Here is a 26,898-nt window from a genome sequence, read left to right on the forward strand (position 1 = left end):
TAAATCTGAAGAATATCTGAACAAACACTGCAACAGGGAATGTTAGAGTAGCTTTGGATCATCTGAAGAGTAAAATATGAAGATTTGATGAATTATATCTTGGTAGTTGACTTGGTAAATATTGAAAACTAAAAGTGTGGTTTTATATTCTTAATTGAGCTGATTTAAATTAACTACATCCCTGCTAAACAGTAGTTTTCAATCTTCTGAGGAGTAAAATGTGGAGATTTGATGAATTTATCTTGGCAATTGACTTGATAAATATTGGAAACTAAAAGTGTGGTTTTAATTGGGCCAATTTAAATTAACTGCATCTCTGATAAGCAGTAAATCTGAAGAATATCTGAACAAACACTGCAACAGGGAATGTTAGAGTAGCTTTGGATCATCTGAAGAGTAAAATATGAAGAGTTGATGAATTATATCTTGGTAGTTGACTTGGTAAATATTGAAAACTAAAAGTGTGGTTTTATATTCTTAATTGGGCTGATTTAAATTAACTACATCCCTGCTAAACAGTAGTTTTCAATCTTCTGAGGAGTAAAATGTGGAGATTTCATGAATTTATCTTGGCAATTGACTTGATAAATATTGCAAACTAAAAGTGTGGTTTTAATTGGGCCAATTTAAATTAACTGCATCTCTGATAAGCAGTAAATCTGAAGAATATCTGAACAAACACTGCAACAGGGAAAGTTAGAGTAGCTTTGGATCATCTGAAGAGTAAAATATGAAGAGTTGATGAATTATATCTTGGTAGTTGACTTGGTAAATATTGAAAACTAAAAGTGTGGTTTTATATTCTTAATTGGGCTGATTTAAATTAACTACATCCCTGCTAAACAGTAGTTTTCAATCTTCTGAGGAGTAAAATGTGGAGATTTCATGAATTTATCTTGGCAATTGACTTGATAAATATTGAAAACTAAAAGTGTGGTTTTAATTTGGCTAATTTAAATTAACTGCATCTCTGATAAGCAGTAAATCTGAAGAATATCTGAACAAACACTGCAACAGGGAATGTTAGAGTAGCTTTGGATCATCTGAAGAGTAAAATATGAAGATTTGATGAATTATATCTTGGTAGTTGACTTGGTAAATATTGAAAACTAAAAGTGTGGTTTTATATTCTTAATTGAGCTGATTTAAATTAACTACATCCCTGCTAAACAGTAGTTTTCAATCTTCTGAGGAGTAAAATGTGGAGATTTGATGAATTTATCTTGGCAATTGACTTGATAAATATTGGAAACTAAAAGTGTGGTTTTAATTGGGCCAATTTAAATTAACTGCATCTCTGATAAGCAGTAAATCTGAAGAATATCTGAACAAACACTGCAACAGGGAATGTTAGAGTAGCTTTGGATCATCTGAAGAGTAAAATATGAAGAGTTGATGAATTATATCTTGGTAGTTGACTTGGTAAATATTGAAAACTAAAAGTGTGGTTTTATATTCTTAATTGGGCTGATTTAAATTAACTACATCCCTGCTAAACAGTAGTTTTCAATCTTCTGAGGAGTAAAATGTGGAGATTTCATGAATTTATCTTGGCAATTGACTTGATAAATATTGGAAACTAAAAGTGTGGTTTTAATTGGGCCAATTTAAATTAACTGCATCTCTGATAAGCAGTAAATCTGAAGAATATCTGAACAAACACTGCAACAGGGAATGTTAGAGTAGCTTTGGATCATCTGAAGAGTAAAATATGAAGATTTGATGAATTATATCTTGGTAGTTGACTTGGTAAATATTGAAAACTAAAAGTGTGGTTTTATATTCTTAATTGGGCTGATTTAAATTAACTACATCCCTGCTAAACAGTAGTTTTCAATCTTCTGAGGAGTAAAATGTGGAGATTTGATGAATCTATCTTGGTAGTTGACTTGATAAATATTGAAAACTAAAAGTGTGGTTTTAATTTGGCTAATTTAAATTAACTGCATCTCTGATAAGCAGTAAATCTGAAGAATATCTGAACAAACACTGCAACAGGGAATGTTAGAGTAGCTTTGGATCATCTGAAGAGTAAAATATGAAGATTTGATGAATTATATCTTGGTAGTTGACTTGGTAAATATTGAAAACTAAAAGTGTGGTTTTATATTCTTAATTGGGCTGATTTAAATTAACTACATCCCTGCTAAACAGTAGTTTTCAATCTTCTGAGGAGTAAAATGTGGAGATTTGATGAATCTATCTTGGTAGTTGACTTGATAAATATTGAAAACTAAAAGTGTGGTTTTAATTGGGCCAATTTAAATTAACTGCATCTCTGATAAGCAGTAAATCTGAGGAATATCTGAACAAACACTGCAACAGGGAATGTTAGAGTAGCTTTGGATCATCTGAAGAGCAAAATATGAAGAGTTGATGAATTATATCTTGGTAGTTGACTTGGTAAATATTGAATACTAAAAGTGTGATTGTAATTGGGCCAATTTACATTAACTGTGGAGATTTACTAAAGAATGGAGATTTGATGAGTTTATCTTGGTAGTTTGCTTGATAAATATTGAACCAGTGGTACCAAATAGTACCAAAATGGTACCAAACACGAATTCCTTTGTAAGTCATTGGCGTACCATGTGGAATCCAGCGGGTGTAATGGGTCAACAGACGAGCAGAGATAAAACTGTCTGTCAGGGGGTCGATCGATGGTAAATCGAGAGACTATTTAAGCGGGTCGTAACCTCTAACAAGTCCGGCCTTTGGGACGAGGTCGTGGTGACCCAGATCAAGCCAGTCGGTCTCGCCTTACCTGTACGATGGCTGCCTTTGCTGCTCCTGCAATCGTTACCCTGGATTCTGCGCACTTACACCACCGTTCCCACGATATGGGTTTTTTTTCCCCCCCCAACGATTACGGCCACTTCTAGCCAAGTTGGGCCTCGTTTTCGCAAAAATATTCAAATTTCCCGCCAGTGATTCCTCCATTAAAATTTACTCGTTCTGGAAATTTCTCATTTCGTGTCGCAAAATTAATTACCTGTTCCAAATTTAAATTTCATCAATTTTCAAATCAAAATTCCTAGTAATATTTGTTTAAATTCTTCGGTCAGAAATTTTCTACCATCAAACAAATTTCATTTCGAGTTCTTTATTGAAATTTATTTTTTTCCCCACAAAATTAATTAACAATCTCAAATTTAGGGGAATTCTGGGAATCTAGGGGGGAACTAGGGGAAACCAGGGGAAAACTAAGGGAACTATTTCTCTCTAAAAACTATAAACAAATAAAAATAGTAATAAATAGATGTGAAATGATTAAATATTGAATTCTGTCTTTCGAATTTCGATCTATTTATCTCACGAAGAATTTCACATGAAATAAATTACTATACTCAGGATGAGGACCAAATAGATGGACTCTCAGTCCTTGGAAATTGTGCCCCACGCGTTGGAATCACTACGAGGCGTCTCCAGGAGACAGTTAAAATTCGCCAATCAATTCGAGCTTCTTCTAATATTTTATTCAGTTATATTTACAGCGTCCCAGTTCCTTCGGAGATTTCACTCGACGCACGCCCAAGTACCATCAACCAAACTGTATTTAGCTTTTTCAAGAAGCGAACAATACTAGGACAAGGCAATTCCCCCCGTTTTATTAGTCATATTCTCGGATCAGGAATCGCGAACAACACGTTTCCATTTATAGCTGTTCGTTTTATATTTAAATTCCGCGTGCATCTCGAGTGCCATGGAAAGGCCATAATCTGACATGCACGGCCATTTTAAACGTGTTTTAGGCGATTCTCGATAACAATAACATCGCATGCAAACGATTTAAAAACGATTCGAGGCCTCACGAATATTAAATTCAATTCCCTTACAAATATTAACAACGTTGTTCGTTAATTACTGTTGCAAAATGGCGGGAAAATTATCGACGATGGTCGAATAGCTTAACAGTGGTAAGATCGCTGATAAAGGCGACAAACGTGTAAGCTTGTCTTTCTCGAAGCGATAGTAATTGTACGCTGTCTATCAAGTTGTCACAAACTTATCCTCCATCGTTTCCTGGAAACTGCTTTAAGCGTACTTTGACGTTATCTACGTCCTGCGATCAATGATGGCTCAACCAATGACTCACGCTGCCGAGGAAAAATCAAATAAAAATTCTGTTCCCATTTCTCTCCGGATGGTACCCGCGGATCTCAGATAAAAGGTCGTTTCGTGGGTTAAAAACACCACCTTGCACCTTTTAATAGATCAAAGAGGTCATAGTTCAATCTTTTTTAGCGGTTCGTGTGATATTTTAACGTAGAAATTATTTTTTTTAACTTTGGATAAGTTTTAATGTTCATATAAGTCGTCATCCGCCATCTTGGATTCTAAAAACATGTATGACTTAACCTGAGATAAAGAAAATGGTCGTTTTGTGGACCAAAAATGGTTACTTCTATTTTTAAATGAAATAAAGAGGTTAGAGTTCAATTTTTTAAATATTTTATATGATTTTTGAACATAGAAATTATTTTTTTTAACTTTGGATAAGTCTTAATGTATATCTATATCGTCATCCGCCATATTTGATTCTAAAGTCATGTATGACTTAACCCTAGATAAAGAAAATGGTCGTTTCATCGAATAAAAATGGCTGTTTCTATTATTCAAATGAAACAAAGAGATTAGAGGTTAGAGTTCAATTTTTATTAACAGTTTATATAATATTTCACCATAGAAATTTGTTTTTTAAACTTTGAACAAGTCTTAATGTATCTGTATACTGTCACCCGCCATATTTGATTCTAAAGACATACAAAATTCAATTTGAGATAAAGCAAATGGTTGTTTCGTGGAATAAAAATGGCTGCTTCTATTTTCAAATGAAATAAAGAGGTTAGAATTCAATTTTTCTAGTAGTTTATATAATATTTCAACCGTAGAAATTTGTTTTTTTAACTTCGGACAAGTATTAATGTATCTGTATACAGTCATCCGCCATATTTGATTCTAAAGTCATGTATGACTTGACCTGAGATAAAGAAAATGTTCGTTTCATCGAATAAAAATGGCTGTTTCTATTATTCAAACGAAACAAAGAGATTAGAGGTTAGAGTTCAATTTTTATTAACAGTTTATATAATATTTCACCATAGAAATTTGTTTTTTAAACTTTGAACAAGTCTTAATGTATCTGTATACTGTCACCCGCCATATTTGATTCTAAAGACATACAAAATTCAATTTGAGATAAAGCAAATGGTTGTTTCGTGGAATAAAAATGGCTGCTTCTATTTTCAAATGAAATAAAGAGGTTAGAATTCAATTTTTATTAATACTTCATATAATATTTCCACATTGAAATTTTTAACTCTGCATTTTGGACACGTTTCAATATATATATATACTTCCATTAATCATATTTTTCACAGAGGAAAATTTCCATATGCAAATTGTAACGTGATTCTACCTTTTGGAAGTAAATTCCGTGTTCTTTGTAACACAGCTGGAGATTTGTCGAGTATGTTACTGTTTTGTGGGAGACAAAGGTGTAGGTTTATGAAGGTGTAGGTGCTCGTAGGTAACCTCCATCGATCCACTTGACCTGGCGTGTTGTAGCTTCCTCCTGTTCACGCCCGAAACATGAATCAGCTTCCTTTGCTACACTCGTGTAATTTTTACTTGGATCTACCCCCACATTTTTTCCCTTCGATACACTCTCACCCTCTTATTCAATATTCTTCCATTTACCATACCAGCTAATTCAAATTTTACATTAGAATTCCAAACAATAATTCAAGTATTCAATTCTATGTTGAAAACACCTTTTTTCCATTCAATAAAGTCCCCTGGAAAATTCAATTTTGGCACATTTTGCCAAGGATAGTCTCTTCCAGCGATTAGTCACTAAATTTCTAATCACTCCATTCGAATTTTACACTAGAATTCAAAACAATATTCCAAATATTCAATTCCATGTTGAAAACACCTCTTTTCCATTCATTATAATCCCCTGGAAAATTCAATTTCGCCAACCATAGTCTTCTTCAATGATCAAACAACGTCTAATCGCTCCAATCAAGGTTTATACTAAACACTACAAATATACAATTCTATATTTAATAATAGACACCTTTCCATTTATTAAAGTCCCCTGGAAAATTCAATTTTGGCACATTTTGCCAAGGATAGTCTCTTCCAGTGATTAGTCACTAAATTTCTAATCACTCCATTCGAATTTTACACTAGAATTCAAAACAATATTCCAAATATTCAATTCTATGTTGAAAACACCTCTTTTCGACTCATTAAAATCCCCTGGAAAATTCAATTTTGCCAACCATAGTCTTCTTCAATGATCAAACAACGTCTAATCGCTCCAATCAAGGTTTATACTAAACACTACAAATATACAATTCTATATTTAATAATAAACACCTTTCCATTTATTAAAGTCCCCTGGAAAATTCAATTTTGGCACATTTTGCCAAGGATAGTCTCTTCCAGCGATTAGTCACTAAATTTCTAATCACTCCATTCGAATTTTACACTAGAATTCAAAACAATATTCCAAATATTCAATTCTATGTTGAAAACACCTCTTTTCGACTCATTAAAGTCCCCTGGAAAATTCAATTGCGCCAACCATAGTCTTCTTCAATGATCAAACAACGTCTAATCGCTCCAATCAAGGTTTATACTAAACACTACAAATATACAATTCTATATTTAATAATAAACACCTTTCCATTTATTAAAGTCCCCTGGAAAATTCAATTTTGGCACATTTTGCCAAGGATAGTCTCTTCCAGCGATTAGTCACTAAATTTCTAATCACTCCATTCGAATTTTACACTAGAATTCAAAACAATATTCCAAGTATTCAATTCTATGTTGAAAACACCTCTTTTCGACTCATTAAAATCCCCTGGAAAATTCAATTTTGCCAACCATAGTCTTCTTCAATGATCAAACAACGTCTAATCGCTCCAATCAAGGTGTATACTAAACACTACAAATATACAATTCTATATTAAATAATAAAAACATTTATTCAATTTTAATACATTTTGCCCATAATGGTTCTCAATAAAAAGACATTTAATCGTCTTTAATCGCTTCAATATCGTTTCCAAAGGGGTGCACCATCAGAATGGCTCCTAGAACCACCCTAATCTATTAATATATCGTCCATGTGTAATTTTTTTCCTTTAAATTCGTTCGAGTTTCTCTCTCCCCAGCTATTTTTTAACGTTTAATACGGTGGACGTCTTTCAGAGGATCCATTTTCGAAATTTCATTTCGATCTTGTTACCGGTCGATGTTCTGGGAGTTCGAGGACGTTTGATGTGCACGTAGAGGACCCTCCTGCTGGTACGAAGGGGCTGTCAAGTAAGGATAGAATTAAAGGTTAATCCCGCGGGGTATACGGTGCCTGCTAGGGACGGATTTTCCTCTTCTTTCCTCCTTGACTCGCCTTCTGCATCGATAGAGGGCTTTGTTTTTTGGTCGAGGCTTCGGGATACCATAAATATTTGCGCTCTTAAGTGCCTACGGAATATAAGAACAGCGTGCAAGACACCCGGGAACCCCATCTTCCCTTCCCTCCACCTGATTATGCCTCCCTCTGCGACGAAACAACACTTTTCACCGTTTCTCTCCACTATTCAAACGCCTATTCTGTTCTACTATTTAATACTACGTTCAGAAAGTTGTCAGTTGTCTTAAAGTAGAAGACAGAACGACACGGAGACCGTACAAACCACCGAACAGAAAATTGCGGAGGGTAGGCAGCCCTTCGTATCGTTCTGCAATCCCGCAGACAATCCTAAGGGCTTAACGTTGTTTCAACAAGGGATTACCGACGCTACCTAAGCTGATGGATACGCGATCCACTATCCGTATCAGGGACAAACATTTAAATTGCCAAGATTACCTAGTTGCAGACCCGAGTGGCTCTAGTGTCACTAGTGACGTGGTATAAACTCATCGTTTCGATCGAAATTATTACTAAAATTTACGATCCCTAGGCTCACCAGGTTGCACACGGAAGGTACAGTGCAATGGAATGCAAAATATTACAGGAATTATTCGTGTTTGTTGCTGTTGATGGGCCCGAAAGTGAGCAACCAAACGGGATTATCGCGAGTGCCTTTGATCTCAGGCTCTTTTGCTGCTCGATCTGGGAAGCAAACAGCCCTTCGAAGGGCGGAGGGGGAAGGGTGAACGAGGAACACGTTCGGTAAATGCGCGGTGAGGGGATAATTGGGAGTTTCGTTTTTAATAAATTAATTTCCTCTCGTCAAACTTTGCGATTAATTGGCATCGAGCGAATGAAAAATACGTCGATCATTGCCTTTGAAACCCTCGGCCCTACCACCAATCGAGAGCTATATTAAAATCATGGTCCCAAGTATCATAGTTCGAAGCTTGATTAAAGCTTTCGACAGCCATTCTTAATAATTACGGACATGCAATCCTCTCGATGCATTTCCTCTAATAACCACCGAGAGACGCGAATTGCGTTAGGCGATCGCCTGGGGCGCATCACGTACGGGGATCAACATAATAACTGCTTGTGATATCGAAACATCGCGTAGAGTTATGTTAGATCTCTCTAGCAGTGTTTCCCAGGGTCCGGTTAACGTGTTTGTTGCATAAATTTCCTATTTGGGAATCGGTGGCCCCATTTGTGACCCATTTGGAAGTTGGTCGTGATGTGATTGTTGACACAGAAAGCTGAGGATCTGAGCAAAGATCCTCAGCAAAGACGAGGGTGGAAGGAATGGGGACGATTTTGGACCAGGATCGTATCCAAAACAGCTCGTGCCAGGTCTACATCAGTGGTACAACAGTGCTTTGTGGGCTAGTTTCACTTTTGTGTAATAATATAGACACACAATAGTGTTGCTCCTACTGTTGTGTGTTTGTTTTGTAGTCTATCTGGGACTTGATGATCAATGTTTAATGGTAACTATGGAGAAAACGATGACAGAAAGTCAGATAGCACGGAGGAAAATGAGGGAATAGCTCACTGGTTGGTAGCTAGGCTAGCTCACTGTTTGGTAGCTAGCTAGCTCACTGGTTGCTTAGCTAGGTAGTGCATTCTTTGGTAGCTAGGCTAGTGCACTCCTTGGTAGCTAGCTAGTGCACTCTTTGGTAGCCTAGCTAGCTCACTTCTACTTAGCTAGCTAGCTCACCTCTTGGTAGCCTAGCTAGCTCACCCTTTGGTAGCTAGCTACCTCACTCTTTGGTAGCTAGCTAGCTTACTTCTTGCCTAGCTACCTAACTCCTTGCTAGCTAGCTACCTAACTCCTTGCCCAGCTATCTACCTCCCTCCTCGCTATAAACCAAGAGCCTCAAACCAAAAAAAGGAAGTCCACCACCACTGTTAATTACCATTCCCCGCCACAGACCATCAAGATGTCCTCCAACCTCATGGTTCCCAGCTCCCACTGTGTATTGCACCCCTTTAAGTGTTTCGAGAAACGTCTGAAGTTTCTCTGGAAAGTTCGGGAAAGCGGTTGATCCCATAACGACGGTGAAAACCCCCATACACAGGCCCCCGTCCCCTGCCAGGAGGGGCTCCGGGAGGAATCACCTCGAAGCACGTAACTTTTCTTATGAATCCCCCGTGGACACCGGGGGCTCAGGGGGGTGGGAAACCTCCAAGTTGGTCCCCTCTTCTCGCCTGGAATCGACTTCCCTCGTGGCTGGGAGCAGAAAAAAATAACGCAGCGTACTTTGGACGGGTCTACGGGATCCTCTGGCGGCGTTTAGCGTTCAATTTGAGCCTCAAAGGACGCTGGTGCGATCACGTCGAAGCCTCCAGCGAATCGATAGCTTAACAGTGACGCTGGAGGACTGGCCTTTGAGCTTTTTTTTTAAGCTTCCTGGACCTTTTCCTGGGCGTCGAACGAGGCTAAGGGTGGCTGAGAGCAAGGTTGGTGTTCCTGCTTTGTTAAATTCGACACCTCGAGCAATGTAAACAGAAAAACACTGCAACTAGAGATGAGATCAGCTTCTTGACGTCCCTGGTTAGGGATGAACTATGAATATTTCTTGTTATTTATTACTCTGGGGAGATTTGTATCGATTATTTCTGCCTCTCTCTGGTTTTATTGAATGTTAATTTACGTGCAAAAGGGGTGAAAGTGCTTTGTTTTGTGAAAAAAAAGCTGTCTTTGTGGAAGACTCTTGTTTCATATTAATTTGTATGTTTGCTGTGTTTAGAATTTGTTTGCATAATTCTGTGTTTGTTTAAACAATTGGAAAGTTCCAAAGGAGTGAAAATTAACTGTTGGAATGAAGAACCATTGCGATAGTTCAAAGGTGCATACGCAAATAATGCTAGACGAATGTGGAGCGCGCAGATAAAAGAGCGAAAGAACTATGGCGGAATTATAAGTTGGTAAGTTCGCGTACAGTTGGATTTCTTCGGGGGGGAATTCTTGGAAAGTAAGACAAAGCTGTAAAGGCTACGAGCGTGGAATAAAAACGTGGGCGTAGGTCTATTAAAGCTCGATATACGCGATACTCTCGCTCGATAAAGCTCGGCGTAAGTTCAAAGACGAGAGGAAAGGAAAAACGAGGATCGCTGAAAGCTTCCGAAGTGTCGAAAGGAAATAATAAAAAGGAGACATAAATTCTTTAATAAAATGACTAAAAATGCAGAAAAATTCTGATTTTTATCGAAGTGAAATATATGGGAAGCTTCAAAGAGGGTTGTTTCGACCCCCAAAATACAGAAATTCATATTTTATATATTTGCAAATATCAAAATTTCCTCTAAAATTATAAGTAATTCTCTGGGGGAGTAAAATTCAAGAATACAGTGGACGATTTCGTATTTTTATCGAAGTGAAATATGGGAAGCTTCAAAGAGGGTAGTTTCGACCCCCAAAATACAAAAATTCATTATTTATATATTTGCAAATATCAAAATTTCCTCTAAAATTATAAGTAATTCTCTGGGGAGTAAAATTGAAGAATACGGAGACGATTTCGAAAAATTGAGTCGTCGAACTAAAGTCAAGAAGCGACGCAATCGCTTTGATCGAGAACTTGGCCATTAAAGTTGAAGCAACTATAAAATAAAGAGATAGCTCCCGCGAGCAGATGTACGCTTTCCCCAGGAATATCATAGACACGTGCAAATGGCTGTGTGTTCGGACTCAGAAGGGATGCCATGGGGGCGAAGTACCATAACTTTCTCGCTTCCTACGGGGGAAGGAAACGTGCCAAGGAACGGAGGTAATAAAGTTTCATGTCTCAACTGATGCTATCTTCTGGATTCGGCGGAATCCCACTTTCCAGTACTTTGTCCGATACCACTTATTTCTTCGTCACCTTTTCGTCCACGTAATAATTTAATAATTTCGAGTGCGTTGGCTAGTTGACGAGAAAACTCATGGTGAGAGGCACTATAGCTACGGATGAGGGAGTTCTGAACGTCTCTGGTCGCTGTTGTTTCTGTTAGTGTTGCTACTATTATGCTATTGTCACAGTTGTTATTGTTACTGTTGTTACTGTCACTGAAGCTACTATTACTGTTACTGTCACTGTTGCTACTATAATGCTATTGTCACAGTTGTTATTGTTACTGTTGTTACTGTCACTGTTGCTACTATTACTGTTACTGTTGTTACTGTCACTGTTGCTATCATTACTGTTACTGTTACTGTTACTGTTATTACTGTTGCTGTTGTTACTATTTTTGTCACTGTTACTGTTATTGTTACTGTTGTTACTATTATTGTCACTGTTGTGTTACTGTTACTGTTAATACTACTACTGTTGTTGCTGTCACTGTTGCTACTATTACTGTTACTGTCACAGTTGTTATTGTTACTGTTGTTACTGTCACTGTTGCTACTATTACTGTTACTGTTGTTACTGTCACTGTTGCTACTATTACTGGTACTGTTGTTACTGTCACTGTTGCTACCATTACTGTTACTGTCACAGTTGTTATTGTCACTGTTGTTACTGTCTTTGTTGCTACTATTATGCAATTGTCACAGTTGTTATTGTTACTGTTGTTACTGTCACTGAAGCTACTATTACTGTTACTGTCACTGTTGCTACTATAATGCTATTGTCACAGTTGTTATTGTTACTGATGTTACTGTCACTGTTGCTACTATTACTGTTACTGTCACTGTTGTTATTGTTACTGTTGCTGTTATTACTGTCACTGTTGCTACTATTACTGTTACTGTTACTGTTATTACTGTTGCTGTTGTTACTATTTTTGTCACTGTTACTGTTACTGTTACTGTTGTTACTATTATTGTCACTGTTGTGTTACTGTTACTGTTATTACTACTACTGTTGTTACTGTCACTGTTGCTACTATTACTGTTACTGTCACAGTTGTTATTGTTACTGTTGTTACTGTCACTGTTGCTACTATTACTGTTACTGTTGTTACTGTCACTGTTGCTACTATTACTGGTACTGTTGTTACTGTCACTGTTGCTACCATTACTGTTACTGTCACAGTTGTTATTGTCACTGTTGTTACTGTCTCTGTTGCTACTATTATGCAATTGTCACAGTTGTTATTGTTACTGTTGTTACTGTCACTGAAGCTACTATTACTGTTACTGTCACTGTTGCTACTATAATGCTATTGTCACAGTTGTTATTGTTACTGATGTTACTGTCACTGTTGCTACTATTACTGTTACTGTTGTTACTGTCACTGTTGCTACCATTACTGTTACTGTCACTGTTGTTATTGTTACTGTTGCTATTATTACTGTCACTGTTGCTACTATTACTGTTACTGTTACTGTTATTACTGTTGCTGTTGTTACTATTTTTGTCACTGTTACTGTTACTGTTACTGTTGTTACTATTATTGTCACTGTTGTGTTACTGTTACTGTTATTACTACTACTGTTGTTACTGTCACTGTTGCTACTATTACTGTTACTGTCACAGTTGTTATTGTTACTGTTGTTACTGTCACAGTTGCTACTATTACTGTTACTGTTGTTACTGTCACTGTTGCTACTATTACTGGTACTGTTGTTACTGTCACTGTTGCTACCATTACTGTTACTGTCACAGTTGTTATTGTCACTGTTGTTACTGTCTCTGTTGCTACTATTATGCAATTGTCACAGTTGTTATTGTTACTGTTGTTACTGTCACTGAAGCTACTATTACTGTTACTGTCACTGTTGCTACTATAATGCTATTGTCACAGTTGTTATTGTTACTGATGTTACTGTCACTGTTGCTACTATTACTGTTACTGTTGTTACTGTCACTGTTGCTACCATTACTGTTACTGTCACTGTTGTTATTGTTACTGTTGCTATTATTACTGTCACTGTTGCTACTATTACTGTTACTGTTACTGTTATTACTGTTGCTGTTGTTACTATTTTTGTCACTGTTACTGTTACTGTTACTGTTGTTACTATTATTGTCACTGTTGTGTTACTGTTACTGTTATTACTACTACTGTTGTTACTGTCACTGTTGCTACTATTACTGTTACTGTCACAGTTGTTATTGTTACTGTTGTTACTGTCACTGTTGCTACTATTACTGTTACTGTTGTTACTGTCACTGTTGCTACTATTACTGGTACTGTTGTTACTGTCACTGTTGCTACCATTACTGTTACTGTCACAGTTGTTATTGTCACTGTTGTTACTGTCTCTGTTGCTACTATTATGCAATTGTCACAGTTGTTATTGTTACTGTTGTTACTGTCACTGAAGCTACTATTACTGTTACTGTCACTGTTGCTACTATAATGCTATTGTCACAGTTGTTATTGTTACTGATGTTACTGTCACTGTTGCTACTATTACTGTTACTGTTGTTACTGTCACTGTTGCTACTATTACTGTTACTGTCACTGTTGTTATTGTTACTGTTGCTGTTATTACTGTCACTGTTGCTACTATTACTGTTATTGTTACTGTTATTACTGTTGCTGTTGTTACTATTTTTGTCACTGTTACTGTTACTGTTACTGTTGTTACTATTATTGTCACTGTTGTGTTACTGTTACTGTTATTACTACTACTGTTGTTGCTGTCACTGTTGCTACTATTACTGTTACTGTCACAGTTGTTATTGTTACTGTTGTTACTGTCACAGTTGCTACTATTACTGTTACTGTTGTTACTGTCACTGTTGCTACTATTACTGGTACTGTTGTTACTGTCACTGTTGCTGTTACTGTTACTGTTGTTACTATTATTGTCACTGTTGTCATTATTACTGTTGTGGAATTGAATGGAATTGATTCTAACTTTAATAGTATCTAAAAAAATAAATGACTGAGGTATGATAGGAAACCTTCAATGAAAACTGTCGACACTAACTGATGGTATTCCCATAGAACTTTCTATCCACTGAAATTCCAAACCTCTTCGATCTTTAATAATCTTCGCCAGACCTAGTTGCCAAATTGTATATGCCTGTTTCCTTCTTTGGATTTTCTGCTTTCCCTTCCCCTCATCGAGCCCCTCAACAATAGACTCGCGTTCTCGGAGGCGAGAAGGTCGTCTCTATAAAATCGTGCCATGGGGTGGACAACCCCCGAGGAACCCCCTGTGCTTCGTGGGTCTCTCTGCTGGGGGCTTTGGTTGTTGGAACCGTGGCGGCGGTAAGCTAATATTACGGTGCCCCGCGGCGAACTGGAAAATTTCATTGAAACTTCCATTATTCATTCGCGGACCGCTTCAACCCCGGCTCGTGTCCGTCTGTCCGTTCGTACCTTTCCTGGCGGTAAATTCAATTCGAATTACAAGGGCACGAATTAACCGGGGACGCCCTCCGACACGGGTCCGAGGCTCTCTCTCGATTTAGCCGACCGTTTCGTCAACTGTGAGTCGCACAAAACAATTAACGAGTCTTTTAATTTCGATGGAATTTCATCGTCGAACCCCTGCAGACTATTTTGTCTGTATCTTGCATTTTCAGATGATTATTGCACCTATTTTCTACACTGAAATGTTCCTCTTTTGTTTCTAAACTAAATTGATGATAATATTTGTGAGTTTTGTAATTTTATGTTTGATTAAAATTTTGATGCAAAGTGTGATCTCTCTTAGGAAGAATCAATATTTTGATTCGATCAAAGGATGTTTGATTGGACCTATTTTTTGAGTTAGAATGCCCTCTTTTTCTTTCAATTTAATTGCTAATTAATGTAACATTGTTTATGAGGTGGGACGTTTCAAACCTGGGTTCTGAAATTTTCAAATCGGTCTGCAAAAATTATTTTTGGCTGCAAGGGTCAATTGTAAGCATTTTTGGTGAATAGACATACTCTCGAATTTCTACGCAGTTTCGAGAAAAAAATTCCAGAAGATGGTCAAATTTTTGGGCGAAATTAAAAAATTTCAAATCGTTCTGAAAAAATTATTTCTGGCTAGGGGGATAAATTACAATAATTTTTGGTGATTAGACATACCCTCGAAATCCTAACCACTTTCGAGAAAAAAATTCGAGTAGGGGTGAAATTTTTCGACAAAATTCAAAATTTTCAAATCGTTCTGAAAAAATTATTCTTAGCTACACAGGTCAATTACAATCACTTTTGGTGAATAGACATAACCCCGAAATCCTATCCATTTTCGAGAAAAAAATTATTTACCGAAAATATAATGTGAAGGCAGAAATGGTACCCCAAAAGTTCATGCATATCTTTAAAACGCCATAACTTTTGAACGGATCGAAGGATTTTAATGTTTAAGAAGGCAATCAACGCGTATTTTAGTCTAGAATATGTAGAAATTCTAAAAATATTGGAAAAGTTATTCCTTGACCCCGTAAAATTACAAAAACCCCCAAAAAATGGTCCAATTTTCAAACGACCATAATTCCTATAATAGTGAATATTTTTCAATGAAATTTTTTTCAGAAGTGGGGCTCATGGATACCTATAAAAAAGTATTAGAAAACTTTTCTGTAGGTCGTCAAACAAAATTACTAAAAATCGAAAACTAAATTTTAAGAATAATCGATAGGGGATAGGTGCCTAAATTTTTCAGGGGAAAAAAAAATTTTCAAATCGATTTAAAAAAATTATGTCTAGTTAGGGGCATCAATTTCAATCATTTTTGGTGAATAGACATACATCCGAATTCCTACGCAGTTTCGAGAAAAAAATTCCAGAAGGTGGTCAAATTTTTGGACGAAATTAAAAATTTTCGAATCGTTCTGAAAAAATTATTTCTAGCTAGGGGGATCAATTGCAATAATTTTTGGTCATTAGACATATCGTCGAAATCCTACCTATTGCTGAGAAAAAAATTCTTAAACCAAAATATAACGTGAAGCCAGGAATGCATATTTTCAAAAAATCATAACTCCTGAACGGATTGGCGAATTTTAATGTTTAAAAAAGCAAACGACGCGTATTTTAACCAAGAATACGTAAAAATTCCAAAAATATTCGAAAAGTTGACCCTCGACACCGAAAAATTAGAAAAACCTCCATAAAAATGGTCCAATTTTCAAACAACCATAACTCCCACAATACTGAACACATTCCAATGAAATTTTTTTCTGAACTAGAGCCTATAGCTACCTACAAAAAAGTATTACACAAAATTTCCATAGCCCCTCAAACAAAATTACCAAAAATCAAAAACAAATTTCCAAGAAAAATCTTCGTTGGGTGCCCATCAAATTTTTCAACAAAAATAATCGTTTTTCCTAGAAAAAACGAAATTATTTGACGTTTTATTAATTTTCTACGATCCTGGGATGTCTAGCGACGAAAATATACGTTGGACGGACAATTGGCGAAGGAAAGCAGGGGGTCCCCCGTCGATAATCGATGGGCAGAGTTCTCGATTTGCCGGTACACATCCGGAAATACATTTTCGTTTCTCGCGATGGAGGGCTGTCGACCCCCTACGAAATGTCGCGAAAGCAATTTTCTCTGCAGACGCGAGCGCGTCGCGAATTGCCACTCGTTCGATCTTGTTTTCCTTTTCACACCAGCCTCTCCACCATCTCGCCTGATCGATGGCATCTGCCCTAACTGGCCTCTCTGTACCATCTAAACGAATTTTCTATTCCTTATGGTAATTACTAAATATTCATTTTCAAGTCCAAAATAAAACAAAAATTTTTATTTTGCCATGTACCATTGTTTTGTCATTTTTATGAATTTTTTATTTGTTAAATTGTTCAATAAAATCAATTTAAAAATGTTTTCTCTGGATTCAAGATCAAAATTAAAAATTTTTTTTTTTAGCTATGAAGCATTTAGTTTTATAATTTTGATGAATTTTTTATTTGTTAAATAGTTCAATAAAATTAATTTAAAAATGTTTTCTCTGGATTCAAGTCGAAAATAAACATTTTTTAAACATCATTTTATAATTTTTATGAATGTTTTATTACTTATGTTTTTTTTATAAAATTAATTTAATAAATGTTTTCTTTGGACTCAAATCGAAATTAAAAATTTTTGTTTAGCTATTTACCATCGTTTTATAATTTTGATGAATTTTTTTTATTTTTTAGATTGTTCGATGAAATTAATTTAAAAATGTTTTCTCTGGATTTAAATATTGAATATGGAATAACAATTTTTGCTTCGTTTCTTTGGCTCCGTAGGTTGGTATTAAGTGTTGCAACGCAATTAAGAATAATCCTGTATAAATCCGCGATGGGATATACGACTATAACGAACACTTCACGCGGGGAGTTCATGGCGCAATTTAATCACGCAACACGTACCGAGTTATGAGAGTACGATCTGTTATGAGAGCGAAATCAACGAGCACATTTATCAGCGCGAAAAGTATTTTCAGATTCGTCTAACGTGAATTTTCATGGGATACTGATTTATTCATTTTCGTCACGTATCATTGTATAATCAAGAATTTTCTCCTATTAATTTTAAAACAATCTTTCGATCTTCCTTCATCCATCAAATTTTATTTTTTTTTTGGAAATTTGAACGGATTAATAAGGAAGTATTTTATTCATAATTTTCTTCAATTAATTTTCAAATAATTTTTGGATCTTCCTTTGTACATGAAATTTCATTTTTGTTGGGAAATTTGAACGATTGATAAGGAAGTATTTAATCTATAATTTTCTTCAATTAATTTTAAAAATAATTTTTGAATCTTCCTTCGTACATGAAATTTTATTTTTTTTTGAAATTTGAACGATTAATAAGGAAGTATTTTATTTATAATTTTCTTCAATTAATTTTGAAACAATTTCTTGATTTTTTCCATCCATTTTTTTTAGAAATATGAACGATTAATAAGGAAGTATTTTATTTATAATTTTCTCCAATTAATTTTGAAACAATTTTTGGATTTTTTCCATGAATTTTTTTTTAATTATGAAAGATTAACAAGAAAGTATTTTATTCATAATTTTCTCCAATTAATTTTAAAATAATCTTTGGATCTTCCTTCATCTATGAGATTTTATTTTTTTCATTTCTAATTTTTTCTAATTAATTTTGAAATAATCATTGGATCTTCCTTCGTCCATTTTGTTTTAAATATGTGCGACTGACAATGAAGCATTTAACCTATAATTTTCTGTAATTAATTTCGAAATAATCATTGGATCTTCCTTCATCCATTTTGTTTTAAATATGAACGATTGACATGGAAGCATTTAACCTATAATTTTCTGTAATTAATTTCGAAATAATCATTGGATCTTCCTTCATCCATTTTGTTTTAAATATGAACGATTGGCAATGAAGCATTTAACCTATAATTTTCTGTAATTAATTTTGAAATAATCTTTGAATCATCCTTCATCCATTTTGTTTTATTATAAACGATTGATAAAGAAGCATTTAACCTATAATTTTCTGTAATTAATTTCGAAATAATCATTGGATCTTCCTTCATCCATTTTGTTTTAAATATGAACGATTGGCAATGAAGCATTTAACCTATAATTTTCTCGTTTTAATTTTGAAACAATATTTGGATCTTTTTCCATCGATTTTTATAAAAATATGAACGATTAACATGGAAGTATTTTCTATTATTTTTATAAATTCGTTTGGAGAAACGATAATAGTGACGTAAACGCACAGAAGAGACATAAAAGATGGGATCATGAAAGGCTGCAATCGTTCCATTCCGGTGAATAGACGTTGAAAATGGCGGCTTAAAAGAGGAGCGGAATAAGTTACTGTCAGAAACAGAAGTAAACGAACAAAGTAACAATGACGAAATAATGAAAGAAATGATCGCTGCTGGGACTAGAAGACATGATGGATGCACAGAGCCTCGTTGAGCATACCAGACGCTGGAAGAGAATGATTCGCTATTAGATTGATGGGGGGTAATGATTGAAAAATGATGACCCTAATCAGATGCAACTGGAACAATCTTTTAAAATATCAGATCAACAATTTCATAAATAGTCTCTTCCATAGCAAAATCATAATAAATAAATAAATATTTATCAGATTCCTCGATTTTTTGGGGCAATAAATTAAAAATTATGCGAATTTACTTTGTTTTACGTTAGAAAATTCCTACGAATTTTATTTTGAATTTTATTATTATAAAACTATTTTTTAAATAGCCTTTTGCATACTGGAAACATGATTAATAAATAGTTATTAGGTTTCTCGACTTTTTTGAGGTTATAAATTATAAATTATGCAAATGTTTTTAATTTGTTTTGTGTCAAAATTTTATTTTGAATTTTATTATTATAAAACTATTTTTTAAATAGCCTTTTGCATACTGGAAACATGATTAATAAATAGTTATTAGGTTTCTCGATTTTTTGAGGTTATAAATTATAAATTATGCAAATGTTTTTAATTTGTTTTGTGTCAAAATTTTATTTTGAATTTTATTATTATAAAACTATTTTTTAAATAGTCTTTTGCATAGCAGAAACATGATAAATAAATATTCATTAGGTTCCTCGACTTTTTCAGGTTATAAATTATAAATTATGCAAGTGTTTTTAATTTGTTTAATGTCAAAATTTTATTTTGAATTTTATTATTATAAAACTGTTTTATAAATAGTCTTTTGCATAGCAAAAATATAATAAATAAATATTTATGAGATTCCTCGACTTCTTCAAGCAGTAAATTATAAATGTTTCAATTTGTTTCATGTTTTTAATGTTATAGAAATATTCTTTTGAGTTTTATTATTTCTGTTCCTTGGTAGCCACGTATGCACTAAAAATCAGCATGCAATCGTAACGATTCATTAAAAAGCAATTGAATCCGACCCGTTGGAAAATTACAGAGACCCGGGGATCAAACCTATCACGAAGATGTTGCGAAACTTCAGCAATTAGCAGCTGCTAATTGCAGGGGGTTTTCGTCCTTTTTCCACAATGCATGGAAATTCGCTATATATGCTCCTAACAGACATTTGGTAACACTTAAATGATTGATGCACTCCTGTCTCGCAAAATGGCGGCCTCCAAGCATCTATACTTCGAGCACAAAAGGTCAAAATGGCCTCCTCCAACCACCTAGTGATTTAACCTTTTCTGTACTAATTGTTAAAAACTATGGTTGATAGTTTCATATAGAAAATAATTTAAATAAAAAATGAACAATTGTAGAAAATGGCTAAAATTTGAGTTTTATCAGCTTAAATATCGATGGAGTATAATTCTATTTATTCTGAAATATTTCAACAATTTTATATTTTGCAAATGGTGGAAAAGTCACTCATGTGTTTCATTTTAATAATAGAAACTATTTTGCAATTTTAAAACAATTTGGAAGCATTAAAAATCATATATAAATATAATAATGAGCAACATAACCTCAAATTATATTTATTTCTGTTTAGTAAGTACACGATTTATTTACCAAAAATGGAAGCTATATTTATGCATTTTGTTTGTATTTTTACCATTGTCCAGAGTTTGTTGTTAGTTTTTACTGTTCCCAGATGTGGGTACGGATAGAATTCACGAGTTATTCATTCATATTCGCGAATAACGGCGCAGATAAAAGGTATCTCCAACCCTTTTGTCTTCGGCGTCCCTTCCGGTAGGTTCTTGTCGCAATATTTGCATTGTTCCAGTGTAGTTTCGAGTGTACGAGAGCCTCCTCCTGGCTGCCCCCTTCCCCCCTCGTTTCGCGAGCCCTCGTAAATCCATTTATTTATTTATTTATGTGCCACAGGAACTCGGACCGGTTGGGGGACGTAGGGGCTTATGGCAGGGCATGCATCGAACCGGGGATTCCCGCGGGACGCGTGGAAACGGGATGGGGAGATCGCAAAAGTCACGGTGGATAGTCCTATTGGGTAGTCTGATGCCGCCCGGAAAGTAAATTCGACCGGAGTCAACGTCGGCTTGAAACGAAAACGCTGTTGGGCCACTTAGATGGGGAAAAAATAACGTCCTCTTTCTATTATTGCTGACGTTCGGATTTACTTTTACACTCTTTCACCGTGAATATTTAGGGGGATCAATTTTCTTTGCGTCAGTCAATACATAATATAGGTATCACAGTTTTCTTCAAGTATATAAATTTATACAGGTTAATGAAAGCTTTTAAGAATGTATACTGTGAATATTTAGAGGGATCAATTTTTTTTTCGACAGTCAATAGATAATATAGATATATACAAATATTCATTAATATTGAAAGGGAAATGATGTTGTGTCATTTAGTTATCCTCTTTCCTTTTACACTCTTTTAGCTTGAATATTTAAAGGGATCAATTTTCTTTGCGTCAGTCAATACATAAAATAGGTATCGTCACAGTTTTCTTGACGTATATAAATTTATACAGGTTAATGAAAATTTTTAAGAATATATGTATATCGTGAATATTTAGGGGGGTCAATTTTTTTTGCAACAATCAATACATAATATAGGTATATTAGGTATATTAGTATTCATTAATATTGAAAGGGAAATGATGTTGTGTCATTTAGTTATCCTCTCTCCTTTTACACTCTTGTAGCTTGAATATTTAGAGGTATCAATTTTCTTTGTGACAGTCAATACATAATATAGGTATATTAATATTCATTAATATTGAAAGGAAACTGATGTTGTGTCATTTAAATCGAAAAAATAGTATCCTCTTTCCTTTTACACTTTTCTATCGTGAATATTTATAGGGATCAATTTTCTTTGCGTCAGTCAATACATAATATAGGTATTGTCACAGTTTTCCTGACGTATATCAATTTATGCAAGTTATTGAACACTTCTAAGAATATATACCGTGAATATATAGAGGGACCAATTTTCTTTGCGTCAGTCAATACATAATATAAATATCGTGTATTGATTGACGAAAAGAAAACTGATTCGACGAAATATTCACGTTATATATTCTTAAAAGATTCCATTAATTTGTATAAATTTATATACTTTAGGGAAACTATTAAATCGAAATAAAATATTCATTAATATTGAAACGAAAGTAATGTTGTGTCATTTAGATGTTCAAAATAAAGTCCTCTTTTTATTATTACTGCCACAGGAATTTCTCTTTGCACTCTTATAGCTTGAATATTTAAAGGGGTCAATTTTCTTTGAGTCAGTCAATACATAATACAGGTATCGTTCATTAACATTGCAATGAAAACGATGTTGTGTCATTTAGACGAGGAAAATAATTTTGCACTTATATAGCTTGAATATTTAAAGAGGTCAATTTTCTTTGCGACAGTCAATACATAATATAGGTATATGAATATTCATTAATATTGAAAGGAAAGTGATGTTGTGTCATTTAAATGGGGAAAATAATTTTGTACCCTTAAAGTTTGAATATTTAAAGGGGTCAATTTTCTTCGCGTCAGTCAATACATAATATAAGTATCGTTCATTAATATTGAAACGAAAATGATGTTATGTCATTTAGATGGGAAAATTATTTGCACCCTTAAAGTTTGAATATTTGAAGGGGTCAATTTTTTTTGAGTCAGTCAATACATAATATAGGTATCGTTCATTAACATTGAAAGGAAAGTGATGTGTCATTTAGATGGGGAAAATTGTAGCTTGAATATTTAAAGGGGTCAATTTTCTTCGCGTCAGTCAATACATAACATAGTTATCGTTCATTAATATTGAAACGAAAATGATGTTATGTCCTTTAAACGAGGAAAATAATTTTGCACCCTTATAGTTTGAATATTTAAAGGGGTCAATTTTCTTTGCGCCAGTCAATACATAATACCAATATTCTGTATTTTAAAAGTTTCCCATCAACTCGTATAAATTTCCACATTTCAAGGAAACTATCGAGACAGAATATTGCTGAATATTGAAACGAAAACGGTGTTGCACTGTCTGCTCCAAGAGTCTTCTTCCCCTGGCGAACCTTTTACGTTCTGAATGTTTGATGAGACAGCTTCGCACAAGCTTAACGACGCTCGTAAAGTCTTTCGAAACGTCAGACATTTTTTATATCAAACATCACATTTCCCTCTCCAATTTACACAAAAATTCTACCAATAATTTTTTACAATAACTGTCATTGTACCACTTTGGACTTTCCATAGATGCTATTGCATCATTCAAAAACTGTGTATTTAAACTTCTTTAACATTTTGAAATTGTCACATTAAAATTGTCTTCGTAACCTTATTTTAAACGGAGCCAGAAAGTTTTGTTATTAGAAATTGCAATGAATTTCGATCACTCACCCAATTAGTCGTTTTTTGCCTACGTTCCAAGAGACGTTGCTGAAGCTTGGGACCAGGTCCAGAGAGGAAAGCCCTAACCAGGCTCCTGGTCTTCTCCAAATGATTGGGAGCGATCACTTCGACCTGGGCCAAGTACTTCTGCATGGTTAATTCCAGATCCGGAACCGGAAGACTGGGTAGAACGTCCTCCTTCTGCAAAACGAGCCAAAAGAAACCAATGAATTATCGAACCAAAGAAAGCTTTCGTTTCGAACATGGATATAATTAAAAAAATTGCAAACGCAACCTTGGTGTGGAAGAAAATGAGAAAACAACGAAAAGTGTTCACGCGTCGTCGATCAAACGCAATTAGGTTGGAGCGTAGGAAAAATCGATGTCGTCCTCGAGGTTGAACAAGGGTGCGAGCATACGCAGAACGTCGTAACGCGGGATTCGTTGGCCTTTACGATGTCACGGCGATTGTAAAATAAAGAATCAATTGAGAAACGAAGCGTGTCTATGGGAGCAAGAGCCCTTAAGGCCAGCACGGTTGGTTGATCAGAATCCCCTTTTGCTGGTATAACAAGACCAACTCCGCGAACCCGAACGCGCCTCGACCCTTCCTTCTTCCTTGCGAATGTTTCCGGCGAGTGGAACAAAGAGGACAGCCGCCCGGAGAGATTGGTAATGGTCTCTCTAGTTTTTTTTTGCTACGCTCCTTGCGTGTATTTAGATTCATTAACGAACGTGACCGTGTGTGCTATGGAGGCTCAAGGTCGATAAACAACCCCGTGACGATCGACACGGGTCGATTGACTCGTGGCCAACGACGGAGAAACTACGACAAACGATTTATGGCAGTGTCCACATGCGTTTACTTGGGCACGATGTGCGAGAAATTGTGTGCAAAGAGTTTTTTGTAAGGGCAATTTTCACGAGAGAAGCCTAGGTTTCGCTTTTTTATTGTATTTTGGTAAATTGTGAAATTTTTAATGGTACAAATCGTTTTTTTGTAAATTTTCGACTGGGTTACTTTGAAACAGCATTTTTCAAGCTAATTTTCAGAATTTTTTACGGGGAATTGTGGGTATTTACTTGGAACCTCGTTAAAGCGTAACGTTTTATCGAGGTACCTTCGTATTTCGTTTGTTTCGAGCATTGCAGACTAGTGACACGGTTTATTTTGCACTTTAATTGCGAGAAATGTACTTTACAACATCATTAGGATGAATTAACAAGGTTTTTGTTATGAAAATGTATAGTATTCATATATAGTTATGAATATGGTTGTGTTTATATTTATTTTTATATAAATTTCGACTGGGTTACTTTGAAACAGAATTTTTCAAGCTAATTTTCAGAATTTTTTACGGGGAATTGTGGGTATTTACTCGGAACCTCGTTAAAGCGTAATGTTTTATCGAGGTGCCTTCGTATTTCGACTGTTTCGAGCATTGCAGACTAGTAATACGGTTTCTTTTGCACTTTAATCATGGGAAATGTATTTTACAACATCATTATGATGAATTAACAAGGTCTTTTTAATGAAAAATGTATAGTATTCATGTACAGTTACGAATAAGTTTGTGTTTATATTCATTTTCATTGTGAAATCTTTACTGTAGCTCACAACCTTGTTAAAGTGTAATGTTTTATCAATGCACCACAGTATTTTGTTTTTTTTTGTATTATAATCATAGAAAATGTAATTTTCAATTTTATTATGAATGAATTAACAAGGTTTTCTCGATGAAAAATGAGTCCAAACACGACAGTATACACGACAATGGCGTTTATATTTATTTTCATCCTGAAATCTTCACTGAAACCGAGAACCTCGTTAAAGCGTAACGTTTTATCGAGGTACCTCCGTATTTCGTGGATTTTCACTACTAATACGTTTCTGTTTGCACTTTAATCATAGAAAATGTATTTTCCAAGTAGATTACGAGTGAATTGGTAAGGTTTTCCTGAAAATTAACGAAAATGAGCCCAACCACAAGGTAAAATTTCATTTTTATCGCGTTCCATCCAACTTGTCGAAACTTTTGCCCAAAGCTCGACACACCCACCGAGGAAAGTAACAAAACTTTTAAATAACCTAAGTAAACTTTTAATGGGAACGATCCATAAATTTTAAAATTCAAATTTAGTCTCAAGTTTTGAACAAGTTTGACATGTTCCCATCCATATATGGAAGCGTTTCATCGAGGTAGCTCCGTATTTCGTTTGTTTTGATTACTAATACATTTCTGTTTGTATTATAATCATAGAAAATGTAATTTCCAATTTTATTTTGAATGAATTAACAAGGTTTTCTCGATGAAAAATGAGTCCAAACACGACAGTATACACGACAATGGCGTTTATATTTATTTTCATCCTGAAATCTTCACTAGAACCGAGAACCTCGTTAAAGCGTAACGTTTTATCGAGGTACCTCCGTATTTCGTGTATTTCGACTACTAATACATTTCTGTTTGCACTTTAATCACAGAAAATGTGTTTTCCAACTACACTATGACTGAATTAGCAATGTTTTCCTAAAAATGAATGAAAATGAGCCCAAATACAAGGTAAAATTTAGTGTCAAGTTTTGAACAAGTTTGACATGTTTCCTATCGATATGTGGAAGCATTTACAATTTTTTGAAGTTACGTAACCTGTGTATGTTTGAAAAAGGAGAGAAAATAGATGGAGGGGGGATCGAAAGAAATCCGGTGTTTCGGGGGGGTGGTATCGAGTGTTCGGAAATCCACGGAATCGCGTGGCTCGATAAGCTGTTTCGGATCGAAACGTCCTATGGAAGTTCGGGGTCCCGGCGTGCAAAGGTCGTTAGCAGAGTTTCGAGCGGTGCATAGCAATGAGCCTTGAAAAGGGGGTAGAAAACCTCCTGGGAATCTAGACACCCGTTACGTGGAAACTCGTACGAAACGAACGGGCTGCTCCCGTAACACGAAGGGTCTCTGCCTTCGGGACAAAACTGACTCATGGCAGCCCGGATAATCGAACTCGTTACGAGCATTCTCCTGGATTCGTTTCGTGCATCGAATGCCATATACAACGATTTACCAACTCGCAAATAAACGAGTTTCGACCAGCAGACAATCACACGATTCTATTTAGCTTCTTTTAGATTCTCAGAACTCAACAATTATATATTGCGGGGACCATTAAAGAAAAATCAATTTTTTTACGTTTTTATGGGTTTAATCAACGCTTTAGAATCACTCGATTTTAGTTATTTTTGTCTCTGATTGTTCTCAGAACTTTGTCAACAATTGTATATTATTACTCTCGTAAAACTTCGTGAAAATTGATTTTTTTTTAGTTTTTTAA

The 26,898-nt window shown here is 35.1% G+C and overlaps 1 protein-coding gene across 3 annotated transcripts in view; it reads right to left on the minus strand.

The window, feature by feature from the left end:
• The window catches only part of LOC122402217 (vesicular acetylcholine transporter-like), a 93,726-nt gene that overhangs the window by 28,711 nt on the left and 38,117 nt on the right, over positions 1-26,898 (minus strand). For all 3 annotated transcript variants that reach the window (XM_043404827.1, XM_043404825.1, XM_043404826.1), the window contains exon 4: positions 23,581-23,772. In XM_043404827.1, coding sequence (XP_043260762.1) covers positions 23,581-23,724 — 144 coding nt within the window. In that variant the 5' untranslated portion in view covers positions 23,725-23,772. The remainder of the gene's footprint in view (positions 1-23,580; positions 23,773-26,898) is intronic.

This window comes from Colletes gigas, unplaced genomic scaffold (genome assembly GCF_013123115.1).
Source record: "Colletes gigas isolate AHSC1104 unplaced genomic scaffold, ASM1312311v1 Colletes_gigas_Sc00034, whole genome shotgun sequence".
NCBI classification, from domain to species: domain Eukaryota; kingdom Metazoa; phylum Arthropoda; class Insecta; order Hymenoptera; family Colletidae; genus Colletes; species Colletes gigas.